Genomic DNA, 18,524 nt, shown 5'->3' with positions numbered 1-18,524 from the left:
GGGCCCAGGGCTCAGCCTGCCCAAGCGAGCCACCTGATTCCTCCTCCATGCACAGACATAAACCAGAGTAAAACATCAGGGCTTTAGATCTCACCTATGCATTGCTGATAAAATTAAACACTTAAAGTTACTAATAACTTTCTTGTGAAATGCTTGTCATTATTTTTAAAGCAAAAACATTAAAGCAGAATTTAAGTTATCTATAAAGTTTAAGAGCTGAATTTGAAATTAGTGTAAAATAGTTTAGGAGCTGAAATCAATGCAACAGTTGTGACTAATCAGGTCAATTAAGCGCACAGTTAACTGGGACTGGGGAGTCCTGCTCCAAGTGTAGATACACACAACTCGCTATACGAACAATCCATTATCAATGTTCGCCAAACAAAGTGTGTATTTTAATTCGGGTTTTTAAATACTGTACAGTACAAAGCCACCTTTGCTACAGTGTAGGCACTTGCCTTGTGATCTAACTTACTTAGGGACTTTCATCGTTTAACATTCTCCTTACTTTTAAAATATGTTACTGGGGCTTCAGTGTTACAACAGTAAAAGAAGAAGAAAGCATTGGGCTGTAAAACCTAAAGCAATAGAAATGACTGAAAAAGGCGAGCAGTTGAAAGACATCCGCATTGCCTTGAGCTTAGCTGTGCAAGTTCAACAGTTTACAACTGCTATATATTTTGTCTTAACTACTGTAGTAAGTTAAATGTGCACAATAGTGCTCTTGTTGTGACAATTCAGAACTCTTAATGTACTTGAGTAGAACTGGGAAATTATATAAAACTAGGAAACAAGTCGCAAGCTGCAAAGTACTGGGAATTTCATTTTCCTTATATGAAATTTAACATTAACGTTTTTGAGGAACACATACAGTGGGGATAGAAAGTCACCACCCCCTTTCAAAATGTTCACCTTTTGTTGCCCTAAAGTCCAGAAAGATGACAAAATCAGACCTTTTCCAGTTTTTTTCCCATATTTACAAATTGTACCTTGCAACATTCAAGCGAAAAAAAAGTAACGTTTCTGGAAAAAAAATTAAAAATAAAAAAGTTGAATAACTGGGTTGAATAAGAGAACACCCCCCTGAGTTAATACTTGGTGGGAGCACCTTTTGCTTGAATTACAGCCTTGAGTCTATTTGGACACCTACAGAATTGTTCAAGCTGAGTCAAACTGCGTGGTGATGTTGATGGACTGCCCTCTTCAAATCATTCCAAAGATTTTCGATGGGATTTAGGTCGGGGCTCTGACTAGGCCACTCAAGGACATTCACCTTCCTGTCATTCAGCCACTGCTTGACGGTGTGCTTTGGGTCACTGTCATGTTGAAAGGTGAACCATTTTCCCATTTTCAACTTCCTGGCTGAGGGCTGCCGGTTTTCTTCAAGAATTTGCCTGTATTTTGCATCATCCATCTTCCCTTCTATCCTGACAAGTGCCCCAGTCCCAGATTAAGAGAAACACCCCCATAACAGAACGCTGCCATCACTGTGCTTTACTGTAGGAATGGTGTCTTTGGATGGTAAGATGCATTGGGTTTTCCTCAGAAATACCATTTTGCATTCCGGCCAAAAAGTTTGACTTTGGTCTCATCTGACCACAGCACCTTTTGCCACTTGGCCACAAAATCTTTAAGGTGCTTTTAGCAAAACATAAACAAGACTTGATGTGGCTTCTTTTAAGGAGTGGCTTTTTTCTTGCCAAACTCCCATACACGCTAGATTTTTGGAGCACTTGTGATATTGTTGTCACATTCACACAATGACCAGTCTTTGCCATACAAGCCTGTAGCTCATTCAAAGTTGCCATCGGCCTCTTGGTAGCCTCTCTGATCAGTCTCCTTCTTGCTCGGTCATCCAGTTTGGAGGGATGGCCTGATCTAGGCAAGGTCTGGGTGGTGCCATTTGTCTTCCACTTCTTAATGATGGTCTTGACTGTGCTTCATGGGATACTTATAGCCTTTGAAATCTTTTTATACCCATCTCCTGACTTGTACCTTCCCACAACTTTATCTCAAACTTCGTTTGAAAGCACCTTTCCGCCCATAGTGGATTCGTTGCTTTGAAATGCTCTTCCAAGCAGTGGAATCCTCTAGAAACAGCTGCTTTTATACTGAACTAATCAAAACCACCACAACTGATCACAGGTGGGAGCCAATTAAGTTGTTGTGTGATCTGTAAGGTGATTGGTTATACCTTAGCAAGTTCACAAATGTAATTGTAAGGTGGGGGGGGGGGGTTGTTCACTCAACCAAATAAGGTGTTTTAGTTACTTAATTAACTTAGTTACTTAGTTGTTATATTAATTAATTTTCAGAATGTTTTAGAATTCTTTCACTTTGCTAATATGGGTTACTGTGTGTTAACAAAAATGGAACAAGCCTAATTTAATTCGTTTTTATTTTCAGAGCTACAACAAAAGGTACAAATTGTGAAAGGGGATGGTGACTTTCTATACCCACTGTAACCTGCATAAACCAGGGGATGGCTGTACCCATTTGAAAAACGGGATCCCCATCAATGAAGTTCAACTGCTTCTCAGCCCACAATGGAACTGTGAAACAAGGAAGAAATCGAAATCAAGAGACCCTTTTCTACACAGAGATTTGTGGGTGTCTGGATCAAGCCAAGAAACAGACTCCTTCTTAAAAGTGTCAGACTGCTGAACTGATCAGCTTCTAGAATGCTACATGGGCTCCTGCAGCCTTTACTGGTGCTCTTGAGAGATGCTCACTTGTCCATGGGGCTGGTTTTGGTGTAGATGTGGACCACCCCATTCACCATCTGGCAGCTAAAGCCCATGTCGGGGGGCATGTTTCGGATGTCCAGGTTCTCATAGGGGTGAGTGTCTGACACAGGAGGGTGCACAGGGGCATCTGTGGGAGGAGAAGACCAAAGCCAAGGCTGGTGAGAAAGAGTGTTGGCAACCTGCCTTTCATGTGAAAAAGGATGTTAAGAAGAATGCAACAGCTTGCCCAGAACAGAGAAACGGGGTTAAAAATACTCCCCCCCTCCCCCCCAATCTCCAAACCTCCACTCCAAGCCAGTGAAATTACCCCATTTTCCAGGCAAAACAGCCTGATTTCTGCCTGAAGCTCAGCATCAGGTCCTGCCCTTTTCCATTCTGTGCTGGGACTATCTCCCAGTCACAGCTGCTCATTTTAATATGACATGGCTCAAGTGTATTTTCACAGAGCCTCCGCACATTGTGCACACGAGAGGAAAAAGAGTCTGTGAGATACATTAGTATTTCTGCATGAAAAAAAGGTTCTACATGAAAAAAAATATCTATCCTTGTGCACAGTGTAGAGTATTAACATAAATGTAAGACAAGTACATTTATCGGTTGCACCAGCACTAACATAGTGCTTGAGACTCAGTGCTTTGTAGTCTGGCCTAACCATGACAGACTCTGTAAAACATCAATGTGTAGGAAATACTGAATATCTGCAGCCGGATGAACACAAAAATGACGTTGTAACCCTCCCCAACCTCAGGTACACAGGCGCTTGGGGACAGCGGATGACATGATCCAGACTCAAACCTGTTATCACGGAGCTCAGTCTGTGCTCAGGTGACCGTCACACCAGTTGAGACCAAGACAGAAGGCTGAAGCTCAATCAGTTAGATCACAATTGTGTACAGCGCCATCACACACAGCCCACACCAGGTCACGGGACTAGGCTGGCAAAACTGTTACCTGCTGCCACAGGGATCTCGGGGATCTCATCATAGACACGCAGGTCCAGGGGCTTCTCCCCCAGCTCCTGCAGGTATCGGGCAGTGGTCTTGCAGAAGCTCTGCATGGACAGCATGACATACTTCTCCCGGATGAACAGGGCCTTCACCACACACTTGGCCGCATCCAGCAGGTCTGTAAAGGGCACCTGCAGGGAAAGGATGGGCACACAACAGGAGCATCCTGAGTAACCCAGCACCATCCCAGCCTGAGAGAAGCCTGTAAGATCTGACAGACGGGCTGCCATGTGCCATGGAGCTAAGAGCAACACCAGCATCGCACCAGAGGCTCAGACTGCAGTGCCATCGCAGTGGAAATGGCAATGATGAGGTTAATGGCGCACAATTACATCACAATGATGAAAAGAACAGTGAGGTCATGAGTGCGGTGACATCACAATGGAGAAAAGAACAGGAAGGTTCCTGGAGTGTGGCAACATCAAAAGAGAACTGGGCAGTAACTGAGCAGAAGTAACATAATATTACAGGCTGATTCTGAATTAATTGTAGGGAAGTTAGGAGTCACAGTGCAGTCCAGTAAAGGTTTGAGCCTAGTTGTGATGAAAATGGCTATTTCTGGAGAACACTGAAGGAGACACACAAAAAGTGAATTTCCCACAGTGCCCTGAATTACAACAGAGGGTTGTATAGTGTGAGTCCAGTTTTATAGTCCTTTAAAAAATCCCTCAAGCAGGTCAGACCCCAGGACAGTCAGACTTCTACATAATGAATGAATTATTTAATACTGACCACCTTATGCTGCATACTCCATTCATTGAAGATGTACCCCAATCCAAGTTTACACTTTTTTTCTGATCCAGAAAGGTTATACACAAAATATTTTTCCCCTTCATAAAGATGGGCCAAAAATGTAAACAAGCAAAAACTCTCCAAGATATCAGCCCCGTAACAGAGGCTGAACTGCTTCTGGAGCCCCACCCACTGACAGGTGCTGCCTAAGCACATTCTCTTCCTTCTCCTTGAGCCACCCCAAGTCCATCAGTGCAGCCCAGCACCCCTGTCCCACACAGGACCCCCTTACCCCACACTGCTCCTCCCCAGAGATGGCGACCCGCTGGTACTCCCTCTCTGCCAACAGCTCCCGCTCCTTTGTGATGTGATCAATAACCACCTCATTCTGCTCCTTCAAGTACCTGCGGAGGGAGAGCGAGGGGTGAGAGAGGCTGGGCCAAGGAGGAGGAAAGAGAGCGACAGGGGGAGAGGAGAGAGTCGCACACACAGCTGCCAGACACAGACACCAGTGTGCCAACTGGTACTCTGAGACACCCGCTCCCAATCTCCCCATTCTCTTTTCCAATGTTTTTAACACCCACTCAAGAGAACAGACAGGTGATAGAAAAATAATAAAAACAACCCAGTGAATAACAGCCAGGCACTCACTCCAGATCAGCAGCACTGTCGATTTTCATGAAGTCCTGCTTGGCTCTGAGCAGGATCTCGGGTTCGAGCCTGACAAGGCAGTGCGGCAGGCGAAGCATCGCGGCAGAGAGAAACAGAGAGGCCACACGTGCAAGGCCACACACACAGAGGCCGAGCAGAGGGAGGAGGGGGAAAGAGAGAAAATCAGCAAGTTAATCGGTGATCAAACTCCATTGTTTCTTAGGGTGAAGAGAATGAAGTCAATCCGACTTCACTCTAAAGCCAGTTGTGTGTAGAGATGCAGGCCAGACTCCTCCAGCGCTCCAGTCTGCTCCACTCCAGGTCTTACCAGATGCTGTCTCACATATAGACGCCAGTACTTGTGGGATTTCACAGCTTTCCCCGAGTCCTGACTCACACCTATTCCACTTTACTAATGGAAACCGAAAGGTGGTATAATAGGTAGGTACGCCATTGGTCTCTATTTAATTCCCTGCTTTTACCATTATTTAACTGTGATTTACTACGCTTCTCTGTTTTTACCTTGGTTTGCCACATTAGTGACCATTTTAAAGGCGGGTTTCTGCACACGCAGATGAGAATAAAAATACTGTTAATGAGCATTATTATCAATTCACTTTTCTACTTTGACAGTGCTAACTAAACTACATCATGCTATCGGTAAAACCTGAAATGGAGCAAACTGCTGCACAGCAGGGATTTAGTAGTTTCCCTGTGCTGCCCCCAACACAGACCACGGCTGGGTGTTACACCACTGTCTGCCACCTGGACCAGACACAGGGTGAGGCCCTGGAAACTATATTTGAAAGGAATGTACCCTTTACATTTGAGGCTTTATATTTTGGTAAACTGGATTTTGATCGGAGGGGAATGGATGAATATTTGTTTGGAGTCCTTATATTAGCAGAGAAGAAAGCTATAACAAAGTGGCCTCTCACAGATCTACCAACAATGAATGATTGGATTGAATAAATAAAAGAAATATATCTAATGGAAAAAATAACATTTTCACTAAAATTACAAATGAAAAAATTTGTCAAATATTGGTTTAGATGGGTTCAGTACATTAAACCTTTAAGTTCCGATTTTGTTGAGATACAGAATAACTGAAATTTAATAAGATACATTTATAAAGTCTACTCCCTTTTCATATTCATAAATGTATACATCTTCCTTCTTTTGAATGTGTATAGTTTTGTTAAAAAGTTATATAATTGTAAAAAATTAGGGGAACAGACAGGAATTTGTGCCTGCAATGTAAGGCTGAATAATGGATGTTCATATGTAAAATGGTTTGGTTTTGTTCTCTAAAAAAAAATTTTTTTTTAAAAAGACCAGACACAGAGACAGTGGGGAGGAGGCCCTGTTTCTCAGACCGAGAAGTGAGTTACATTCCCAAACTGAGAGACAGGAAAATAAAGAAAAACAGACATCAGAAAGAAGAGGAACAGAGAAACACAGGACACTGCTACAGCCTTGAGGCCACTGCTGGTCCAGTACAAACACGGTGGCAGTTTCTTCAGATGGACAAAGAGAATTTATATTCTCATCAAATTTGGCACAACTTTAAGGGAATGCATATATTCATTTACTGACTTAAATTTCAGACATGACCACTGCTTTTCAGAGAAGTGAACTCATGAATGATGAATGAACAAAAACTCTCATTCATCCCTCTTCCTTCAGCCCAGAGCACAGGGATCTATGCTCAACGCAACTGCACAGCTCCTGTGTTAGCAGGCACTTGCATGCTGCCCCAGTAACGCTCTCCCAGTACTCCCTCAGCAGGTCCAGGCCACCTCTGCACACAGCGCCCAGCTTCGCCTTGAGCTTCTGCAGGTGCGAAGGCTGGGAGTTTAACTCACAGTGATCCCCTTAGTCATGGACTGCAGCCGCCCATAGAAACCAAAGGCCTGGGGCCGTACAGGACCAGGGCTTGAGGCTACAGATAACGCATGGGAGACAGAGGTTAGCTGACATGTCCATTTGGACAGGATACTCGCAGGAGGTCTAACAGAAACATTCCCCCTCATATCCTGACCCAGACACTCGATAGGTACAGGCATAGGCACCCATTAAAATGAAACACCGTGGCTCTTCGGCCACAGACAAAGCAGGCTAACGATGTGATCAGGCCAGCGCACTCTACACAGGCCTTCTGTCTGGCCAGACACTGGCGACACCCCCTCCCATCTTCCCTCCGTACTTCACATCCTGACTGATCTGCCTCTCCAGCCGGTGGCGGCGCTCCTCCAGCTGCTCGATGGGACTGTCCTCCGGGAACTCATAGGGGGCGCTCCGCATCTCGCTCTCGGCCAGGCTGCGCGAGAACAGCTCCTGCAGACAGAGACCGATCAACCCGCCTGTACATTACTGGACACCAGGGACAGGTTTATAGTGCCAAACTCTACAATTCTTGCATTTTAGATACATTTCTTAAATAGAGAAATACAGAATTATGTTGCTCTGCATGCAAAATTCATTAAACTGTCAAGACGACATCCCTTGTGCATTTCTCTGCAGTAGCACTGAAGGGCAGGGCTATGGATTAAAACCCACTCTGCACTAGACAGCTCTGTCAACCCATCGCAATTAAAGGTTATGCTCCTACCATTCGGCAAGCACACAGCTACCAGCAGATTCGTAGAAAAACATCCCACTTCCTAGTAATATCTGTCATGCATGCTACAGTATGTCAGGAACGGGCTGAAATTCCATGTTTCAGGTTTACTGGTCTAGTTTACTCAGTGGCTCTGTGTCAAGCTCGTTAAGGTAACTAAGGACTGAAAACGAGAAGTACTTCTTTGGGATTGTGGGAGTCTGGAACAAGCTACCCCAACCTCGCTGTAGAAGCGAATTCCCTGGAATCCTCTTAGAAACAACTCGATAAGATCCCTGGAGTCAGTGGCTACCTGTTACGCATGAGCTAAATGGATTATCCAGCAGCCATATCGCCCTGCAACTCACAACTGGCAACCCACTGGCTAAGCAGGTGAGAGCCTGGTCAGTACCTGGATGGGAGACTTCCTGGGAAAAAACTAAGGTTGCTGCTGGAAGAGGTGTTAGTGGGGCCAGCAGGGGGCGCTCACCCCGCGGTCCATGTGGGTCCTAATGCCCCAGTATAGTGACAGGGACACTATACTGTAAACAGGCGCCGTCCTTCGGATGAGACGTAAAACCGAGGTCCTGACTCTCTGTGGTCATTAAAAATCCCAGGGCGTTTCTCGAAAAGAGTAGGGGTATAACCCCAGCGTCCTGGCCAAATTTCCCATTGGCCCTTACCAATCATGGCCTCCTAATAATCCCCATCTATGAATTGGCTACATTACTCTGCTCTCCTCCCCACTGATAGCTGATGTGTGGTGAGTGTTCTGGCGCACTATGGCTGCCGGCGCATCATTCCAGTTGAATGCTGCACATTGGTGGTGGTGGAGGGGAGTCCCCATTACCTGTAAAGCGCTTTGAGTGGAGTGTCCAGAAAAAGCGCTATATAAGTGTAAGCAATTATTAAGTATTATTAATAAACCCCCCTACTGTCCAGTGGGGAGGACTGAGCCGGGTTCAAGCTCCTCACCTCGGCGATCTCCTTGTACTTCCCATCCATGGAGGTGCGCAGGTCGATGGGGAAGTGCTTCAGCGAGATGGGGGTCCCAGGAAGGGAGCGCTGGGAGGTGAGGGGGTACGAGCCGGAGACGCCTCGCAGATCTGGGGGAGCAGAAGGGAGATAACAAGCACGCAGGAGTCAGTGTCTTTAAAGCACCCATCACCTTTCAGGTGCACAGCCGTCTGAGCCAGGCCTGCTCTCCACCAGCAGGTCTTGTGTTTCAGTCCACATCAGGACACTTCAATCCTCTTCCCGTTTTTTTAGATATTTCTGCATATCACACGGAGGTCAATTTACTCTACGGTACTTTTCCGATTCATCGGTATAAACTGCACCACAGCCAGCTGGAGTTTGAAACCTGAACCTGCTGTGAAATACAAATTCTTACCAGCCTGACTACTTTCCCCCGATGCCAAGCTTTTGTGTTCGTTCTTGTGTCTCAACCTAGGCCCTATTAATTTGAGAGATGTGGCATCCAGACGCCAAGTGCCAGCTGCGCACGCCAGCCTTCCGCCCACAGTTCCTTCTCGTCCTGCCCGTTCAGAATGAATGGAGCGTGCCTGCCTCTGTGCCACACAGACACACAGGACAGGGAGAGGGAGAGAGAAGGCAAAAACTCCAGCACAGCGAATGAAGTCCCTTAATAATGGAGCTCCCCTGCAGACCTCATTCAGCTCTTACACATTCCACAGTTTTGGGCCTTCCCAAGATAAGACCAGCTTTTTTCTTCTGCTACAGTTTCTGCAAAAAATCAGCCAGTGCTCACAATGTGGTTCAGAAATTTCTCCAACAGAAAGGAGAAAACCAAACTGCCTTCGGCCAGGTGGACAGGTAATTAACCAAGACACATTCAGCTACCGATCTTTTGCTGAGTCACTGCATCGGTTGCCATGACGATCTCGCCTCTTTATCTTTTTGTGAGAACGAGTTCTTTTCCATTTCAGCCTCTGCTGCCCACGCAGCCAGGCCCCCTGGAGAGGCGGCAAGGAGTTCTGGGGGGTGAGGATGTCACTCACCCCTCAGAGCCCCAGGCAGCTGTGCTGCAGATCCGTAGCCTGGATTCAGAGCAGCCCAGTCCGAGAGCCAGATCTTGCTGCTGTGCACACTGGTGTGGAATCCACCTCCTCGGACAAGCAGCTGCAAATCCACCTCACCTTGTTTTGAAGCCCTGTGCAAAGCGGCACTGCTACTCTCCATTGAAAGGCATGCTATTGTGCAAGCTGAGCACGCATCCTTGAAACAGCAGAGCTCTATCTTCCAAGGTGCGAGCCGGTCCAGGCGGCGGTGTTAATACTGCATGTTCCAGTCCTGACCCAACCAAGCCACTAGTCCAGACAGAACACTCACAGGGGCAGCCAGGGCCACCTCGAGTTGGGGTTCAATCCGCCCCATCCACTCAGGACTGGACGCCCTGCCAGCCGAGGCATACAGGGGGACATTACTGCTCCTTCACTCAGCCCTCCTGCTGCTTCTGAATTATTCAGGACACTGATAAAACTTTCATAAACACGCACAGCCCTACTCCCATGCTCCAGCCATGGCTTCTGTCATGAAATATAAGAAGCATCCTGATTCACATCTCAAAGCCACTCTGTCGTTACAGCAGTAACTCTAGCAATGCACGCAGCGACCAGCAGGTGGCCTGTGTGCGCGGCAGTCAGCAGCTCTCATCACAGCTGAGGGAACTCGCCAAGCGCTGAGCACCAGCCCGGGAAAACGGACGAAGCTGCATCCAGCTGACCGCCACACACAAGGAAACACTGGTTTTGTTCAAACAGCAGCTTCACGGTTCCTCCATATGCCTGTCCCTGGTTCTACCACAATTCCAATGCATCCCACTACACCAGCTACAGCAAGCTACGATGGTTTTAAGGGGTAGATTAGAAGGACTGGACAACCAGACAAACAGCTCAGAAGAGACCCAGAGCTCCAAGAACACTCTCGTTAAACTAAATCCCAGTCTCCCAGAGTGAGCTAGTCACTGGCTAAGCAGATATCATGCAAACAGACGAGCTGGAGCTTCAGAAATTGTCCTGGGTGCACTGAAACGGACAAATCCAGAATAATGTCACGAGGCCAGCGAGCTTGTGCAGTGGCCAGAAGTGTGGAATTAATGTCTTTAAAGGCTTCTCGTTAAATGCCACGTCCTTGTGTGATTATATGCAGCTGGACTAATAAATAAGGTTAGAGTGACTGCATCTTCACCTGAGCACTCAGCTCCGTGTTGCACAGCGCAGTGGCACAGATGATCACTTAGTGGCACTTAAGTGGCTCAGAGGCTGGTTTGTTCTCAACATGTCGCACGGTCTCGCCCGCCCTGCAGCCCGAGACCAGTCATCTAACCAGAAACACTCCCTGGCCATCCTTTCACAGTCACGTCTGCTCCCAAATCAAGAGGGAGATGGAGGGAAAAGAGACGAAAGTGTCCCCCACCCACTAGAAACTTGGCAACAACACAAACGCTGCCATCACTCGTAAAACAAAATGCAGGTGAGAAGCAAAAGGAAGAGATTTTGTGTCGCGCCCCTGCGGCTGGCAGCACGACAGTGACCTCAGAGCCACACACCTGCCAGCACGCCCCCCGCGTGAAGGGCGAGCTGCTCCAGACGCCACCGAGTCCCGTTTTTCCAGTGGAGAAGGCGAACCGCCCTGAATCTACTGCGTCCCACCCCACAAGACACACACATCAGCCCTGTGCAGGGGGCCGGGCCACGGCGGGCGCTGCTGACTTGCGTGCTCGGCCTCGTGTCCCGCGAAGCCACAGGAAGAGCTATCAGGTGGGGATGAGCGAGGCGCTTCCCTCGCCAGCTCGGAGCAGGAAGCTGGTTTACACAGCGCCAGGCATTAAGTGGCTGCGTGCGCCATAGACACTCGGGAGGCAGGACGTGCCGAAAGTGGAAAGGGCAGATCGATTAGTGCTTCTGAGTGTAATTAATCCTGGCAGACAGGCTCCAGAGAGCGCTTTATTACTCATCTGCCCAGCTCAGGTGACTGTGGGTAAATATGGGAAAGACTCAGCAAGACAAGGAGCCTTTCTGAGGTCATTTACAGAGGCTTTAATGAGAAGAGATGGGGTGGTAAGAGGCTTTGTGAACACGGTCTGTTTTCCTAGTTGCCAGGATATCGCAGGCTGCAGACGTGTGCTGCACACCGGGGGCCCTGTCCCCTGCCAGCTGTGACCAGGACGTCCTCAGGCGCTGTGGCACCACTGGCACAGCATCGCTACAACTGGCAGTTCTGAAAGGGGTGGAAAATGAAAAAGACAAAACAATAATGTGTAACAAAGTGTATGGCACCAAACTGATGGATGTAAGCTATGGGGGTGGGAGGGTTTGGGTTACTACAGAGTGCTGCACTGGAGTCATCTAGCCTCTGGAGTCCTAACAGGAAAGAAGTGGTTTCAGATCCTGGGTGGGAGATGGGACACAGCTGTTGAGCAAGGAACTTCACTCAGATGCTTCCAAAGATGTAAACAACGCCCGGGTTCAAGGCTCGCTCACCCATCTGCACCCACATCAGCAAGTCCGTGCTGGTCCAGTTCCCTGGACTGCAGGTGCGCAAGCCCACCTCCAGACTTCTTCGGTGTTTTCAGGCAGTGCTGCACAGTGAGGAAGCTCTCCTCTGGTCTCGCCTGGCTGAGCAACTCTGGCAGCTCCTGTCCGCCAGCTGTCAGGCGCGTTTTTCCCTTCAATCTCGCCAGTGTGCCCCCTTGCTGCTCGGGCGACAGAGTCAGACAGCAGCTCCAGGGCCTGGACCTCAGAGAGCAACAACACAGCACTCTGCACTAACAGCCAGGGCAGCCTTGAGTGTCAACCAGCATCGCCTGTTACGTTTCGCATCAGCTGCTGTTCTGACTGACTGTCATACACATAGCCTTGTGCATAAATGCAAAGAAACAGCAAAAGGATAGAGAGCAAGAGAGGACATCACAAAAACAAAGGACAGCCTGATTTTTCTCAGCCTTCTAACTAAAAACGTGCACTCCCTTTAATTTACCTCATAGTACTTCTGGGTTATGGGACAGAGCACAGAATTCATTCCTCGCTGTGTATTGTGGTTTCCAATGCTATACCCTGTTTGTACAATGGTGTACCACAAGTCTTACAAGGGTTGGAAAAAAACCCACAGCTCCAGGGTGGGAGACAGACCCCCCTCCCCCCACTACCGTCCTGCGCACAGCAGACTATGACAGGAGACAGGAGGGAACGGCTGTCTCCTCTCCAACCTGCTGGAAACAGATGTCTGGGACCAGCCAGGCCTGAAGGATATAGAGTAGAAGATCACGGCACCAGCAAAAGAGAATCCAGCCATCACAGATTGGTGAAAGAAAACTGAAAGAAAACAGTTAAGAAGCAGAACCCAGTCTCCACATACACCTGTATTTCTGGAATGGTTGAAGGGACAAGACATGCTTTTCAGGACCCAAACCTGTCTAGTCTTAACATGCACATGGTTTAATACTTATCAAGTTCTTTGAGCAGCATATGTTTACTTTGCTCTTTGATGGATTAAAGTCCAGTGCCGACACTTCCTGTTGACAATCGACCCACACACCCTCACTCCACACAGGAATCAGGAGTGCAGGACAGAGTCCCACCACACAGTAGTCTGATCCATTTGGGGTTGTGTTCTATACCAGCACCTGCTGATGGCCATTTTCAATTTCTTGCCTTGTTTTTAAGAAATTTGCCCTAAACACCTGCCACATGAAGCTAAACCAATAGTCCAGGAGTTAAAGTAACTACTCCTGGGCTTTGTGGCTATAGTCTGAGCAGCTTGCAACATCTGGAACATGTCACAGCTGCACACGATGGAAGTCTGACCTGTTTCCCTGGAAATACTGACTCGCCAGCTGGCACGCAGTGGAAGAAAGTGGGCACTAGGATATTAGCCCTGGAAAGGGGACAACTCAGGTCTGTCCAGGGCACCGGCAGCACACTGGCACAGCCCAGCTGGAGAGCAGCCAGCAGCAAAGACAACAACAGCCATTTGGTCTACTCTTACTGTACATCCAACCGCTTGTCTGTTTGTGTGGCTTTTGCTGCTTTGTTACAGAAGAACAGGGCAACCTTTGCAGAAAAAAAAGGAAGAAAGACATTTCATTTTACACACTGTGGCCCTGTTTTTGGCAGCAGCAGAACACCACCAATGGATTTACTCTTGTTTAGGGCATGTAAACCTCTTTTCGCAAATACCAAATCTCTTTCACTCCCCCACCTCCAACCCACCCTGAAGAGGAGGTCCAGAATCTGTCTAGAAACCTGCAAAACAGATACTGCTGCACTATGATACAATCATAGCGTTTTAAATTTAATCCATTAGTATGGACAAGGAGCCCTTTTTCATGGGATGAAATCATGTATATACAGCATGCCACATCACATGACTAATCAAGAGGGTCAAAGGTCACTGAGCCCTACCAATGGCCAACCTGAGTCAGGCAGAGGGCAGCAGGTTTACCTCCAGGGTGGTCCAATCTCTTCCACAGCCTCTGGCCTGCTCCCCAGTGCATGTGGAGGAGCTACATGGGCATGGAACACGTCCCTCATACCGCCGAGTCCCCCGCAGGGACAGGGAATGACAGGAAACTGAGGCAATGGGGCCCCGTCACAATTAACACTGCAATTAGAGCAGGCACGGAGGCATGGGCAGAGCTCCCACAAAGCTGACAGGACACTGGAGCAGAGCTGGCATGACTGACCAAACGCAGGCGAAGAATCCTCCCTCAGTCATTCACAGCACTGCAGGATGTGCACAGCTAGCTCTCTAGACTGAGACCTCACTTATATAATAATAATAAACTTTATTTTATATAGCGCCTTTAAAGGTGGCTTCTCAAAGTGCTTTACTGGATGACAATAACAATAAATAAGAAGACTACAACAATAAATAAGAAAATTTCACAAGACAGGACACAATTATAATTACAACAATACACCAATAACAATAGAGGAGACCGTGGAAGATGGTATTAAGAAGAGCAGAGGGGTGAAGAATGGAAGCAGTTAAGTAAAGGCTTTTCTGAAAAGGAGGGTTTTGAGTCTGGATTTGAAGGAGTTTAGAGAAGGTGACTCTCTAATATCCTTGGGCAAGGAGTTCCAGAGCTTGGGGGCATAGCAGGAGAAGGCCCTGTCGCCCATACAATGTAGACGGGCTTGGGGGACAGTAAGGAGGGCAGAATTTGAAGAGCGGAGGTTGCGAGGTGGGGAGTAGGGCGATAAAAGTTCAGACAGGTATTGAGGTGCCAAGCCATGTAAAGCCTTGTAGGTGAGCATGAGGATTTTAAAGTCTACGCGGAATTTGACCGGAAGCCAGTGCAAGGACTCCAGGATAGGAGTAATGTGAACACTTGCACTAGATCTGGTCAGGATTCTGGCTGCTGAATTTTGGACATACTGCAGCTTGTTCAGAGTAGATTTAGATACCCCAGGGAGCAGAGCATTGCAGTAGTCAATTCGAGAGAATACAAATATGTTGATCAGCTTTTCAGCCACAGTTAATGATAGCATAGGGCGTAGTCTTGCGATATTTCTAAGGTGAAAAAAAGATGTTTTGACAGTATGCTGTACATGTGGGTCGAATGTTAAGCCAGAATCGAATATAACCCCAAGGTTTTTCAATTTTGATTGGAGCTCAAGTACAGAGCCATCTACAGACAGGGTTACAGGACTGGCTTTACGAAGTTGATGGGGGGTACCAATAAGCATGACTTCAGTCTTGTCACAGTTAAGATGAAGGAAGTTTTGAGTCATCCAAATTTTTATGTCAGAGATGCAATTAGATAGAATAGAGACAGCCACATCAGTGTCGGGTTTGGTATGGATGTATATTTGAGTATCGTCAGCGTAAAAATGAAAGCTGAGGCCATGTGATCTTAAAAGCTGACCAAGTGGGAACATGTAAATGCTGAAGAGCAAGGGGCCCAGTATTGAGCCCTGAGGGACACCAGACTTGACAAGACCAATTTCAGACCTGTACCCATTGAGAGAGACAAAGTGACAGCGATCAGTGAGGTAAGACTTAAACCATTTGAGGGCAGTGTCAGAGACTCCAAACACAGTCTCGAGACGAGAAAGCAAGATGTTATGGTCAACAGTGTCAAAGGCAGCACTGAGATCAAGAAGGATGAGTATGGAAAGAGAACCAGAATCAGAAGCTATTAGGAGATCGTTGGTGACTTTGACTAGGGCGGTTTCTGTGCTATGAAGTTGACGGAAGCCAGATTGGAGGGGTTCGAAAAGGTTGTTTGTCATGAGGTGGTTATGTAACTGAAGTGTGACAGCACATATAACCAAACAGCTGGATGGACTGAAGGCACAGGCTGATCTGGAGGCAGGGCGCCGGGACAGAGCACAAAAACCACGCTTCTGTCCCAACAAGAACGTGAGGAGGGCACCCGAAGAAGGCTCCACAGCCGAAACGTTGTTTCCTCTCTTCTCTTTTCAGCATGGAATAAACCTATTACTTGTTACCGTGAGGAGACCCTCCTCCGCCCTGAATCTGGCTTTGCACCATTTTCTTTCACTCTGTACTCTGTAGGAGCTGATCAGATAAGACAAACTGCTAATCCCAACAGAGGGTTTTTTTGCAAGAAAAGGAAAACACTCATCTGCACCACTAGCAATCCCCAAAGTCTGCATAGCTGTCCTTCAGTGTCAGCCGCAGGTGCTGAGATCACAGGCGGCTGACCCACTGTAACTCAGAGTGAGCCGAGCAATGTAGAGGGCAGCCCCGAAGTGCTGGTCGCTCTTCCAGAAGTGTTGGAGAAAGTCACATTCCTAATGTCAAACCACCACGAACAGCTTAATGAACTGGTTCTGAACAAATGAGCTGTTGTTTGAATATTAATCAATAACACGAAATATGCTTCCAAGCTGCCAAATCCCTATATATTGTTACATGGCTAATGACTAACAGAGTTTTAATTTTAACCAATTATCCAACAGTCAACCAATTAATCAATTAAATACTTTAATAATTTTCAAAGGAAGCAATGTTTTCCTCCTTCAAATGCTTAATTATAGAACTGACAGCAGAGCTGAATGCTGCTCCTGCAGACTAACATCGCTACCCTGAAACATTGTAAGTTTATGATTTAATGTCACTTTCTTGTCTTATCTTCTTCATTCACTGAATGTATCCATATATTAATATCTAGGATATCTCTGAAGAGGGATATCTGCTAAGCACAGGCACAGCACACACCCAAAATCACTTTCCCTCCACAGTCAGAGGAATTATAGACACGTACTGTACCACTCCACCTTGTTTTTTATTCCTTTATTATACCATATATCGCAAAATTGTAAACTACAGTGATGAACTGGAACCCATCTGAGTGAAGTACTACACTTCAGTCGTTGCTGCTCACCAGGAGAGTAAGACTCTAAAAACAACACAGAACACGTCGGCCTGGTATAGCCAGTCCAGCCCTGTGTGCGTCGCCCTACGGCTGTGGGTTACTGTGGCGTTTTCCACACACGTGCTGCCCCATCTTTCCCAGCTTGCCATGGGCCTGTCCTGACACCCCTACCCCTGCCAGAGAGTGGACAGCAGAGTAAACCCCCCTACAGAACAGCGCACTCTGCTGGATAATGAGCTTTTAAACCGATCAGGACCGAAGTGCTTTTCTGTACAAACCACCACTCTGAAAACAGACGCAAATCCTGCAACTGACACCACCATTTACGCTATAAGTGGCATTTACTTAATTACTGTGTACATAAAGTAGACAAGGAGGTCATATGAAATGAACACAGAAGAAACAGCAGAGGTAGAGAGGAAAACCGCTCCAACATGCACCTCCACTCCTGTTCCTGTAGAGCCACCATCCAGCACATACAGGCCACCCTCATTCACCATTATTAAAGACAGGATGCTTGTAAGTGTTGGATCAAATAAGCCAGTACTGTAATGGGCTCAATTAAAAGAACATTGGTCACGGAGGGCAGCCAGTTTCTGTTTTAAAATTATTTAATTTAACAAATCACTTGCAGTACATCTGGTCACAATTAAATTAAGAAATTGCTGATTTAATGGTGGCCAATAAAACTTACAGGACTGGGTCTGTACAGGAGGAGAGCTGGAGACCCTCTTCAGTTAAAAGTCGGTCCTTAAGGATCACAGGCAGCTCCCTGGACAGGCTAGTGGCTCTTGGCCCTGGTGCACCAGCAGCCTGGGGCAGAGAACAGCGGCCACCTCCACCCTTCTACTCCAGAGAGCGGTACTACACTACAAAAACAGAAGTGCTTGTGCCAAATTCAGCTGGAATCGTTCTCTTGTCCCAGAGAAAGTGCCCACATATAATACCATCCTTAAGAGCGAAGTGGACAAACTTTGTGAAGAATTAGTTAATTTACACACGGTTTTACCAGTGCTTCCCACAATGGGTGTCCTGACGTTAGCAGAGCCCTGCATCCTGGACCACACTGGTGTCTTGTGCTTGCTCTTTTTCTGCCATGTTGCACCACTGGACTCTTGTGCCAGGGCAGTGAGTCCAGCCTGGCCTCCTCTGGCACAAGACCCATTCATTATACTGGCTGCAGGCCTCACCCTGGAGAGACACAGCAGCCAGGCGACTTGGAGCTGGAGATCTCAGGGGACACCAGCCTCCTTCCCTACTTTCTCAGTCCCCTCCCAAGTTATGCCCCTCCAAGACGGCACTGTGCTCCGCTCTGTAACTGCGCTGTCAGCACTGCTCCACTCGCAGGTCTATTGATCAACCTCCCCGGTACACAGCTGCAACACCGCGCACCAAGACATACGACAGACTGGCAATGCAGC

The 18,524-nt window shown here is 47.4% G+C and overlaps 1 protein-coding gene across 7 annotated transcripts in view; it reads right to left on the bottom strand.

The window, feature by feature from the left end:
* ampd2b (adenosine monophosphate deaminase 2b) overlaps positions 1–18,524 on the bottom strand; it is a 46,361-nt gene that overhangs the window by 11,523 nt on the left and 16,314 nt on the right. For 5 of the 7 annotated variants that reach the window (XM_015342656.2, XM_015342658.2, XM_006628472.3 and 2 more), the window contains 6 exons: positions 8,712–8,842; positions 7,344–7,474; positions 5,138–5,206; positions 4,779–4,890; positions 3,699–3,885; positions 2,733–2,874 (listed from right to left, as the gene is read on the bottom strand). In XM_015342656.2, coding sequence (XP_015198142.1) covers positions 2,733–2,874; positions 3,699–3,885; positions 4,779–4,890; positions 5,138–5,206; positions 7,344–7,474; positions 8,712–8,842 — 772 coding nt within the window. Of the gene's footprint in view, positions 1–2,732; positions 2,875–3,698; positions 3,886–4,778; positions 4,891–5,137; positions 5,207–7,343; positions 7,475–8,711; positions 8,843–9,129; positions 9,349–18,524 lie in introns of those variants that run through there. The other 2 variants (XM_069190394.1, XM_015342657.2) reach the window with 2 other exon arrangements.

This window comes from Lepisosteus oculatus, chromosome 5 (genome assembly GCF_040954835.1).
Source record: "Lepisosteus oculatus isolate fLepOcu1 chromosome 5, fLepOcu1.hap2, whole genome shotgun sequence".
NCBI classification, from domain to species: Eukaryota; Metazoa; Chordata; class Actinopteri; order Semionotiformes; family Lepisosteidae; genus Lepisosteus; species Lepisosteus oculatus.
This window is presented reverse-complemented; position numbering and strand designations above follow the sequence as displayed.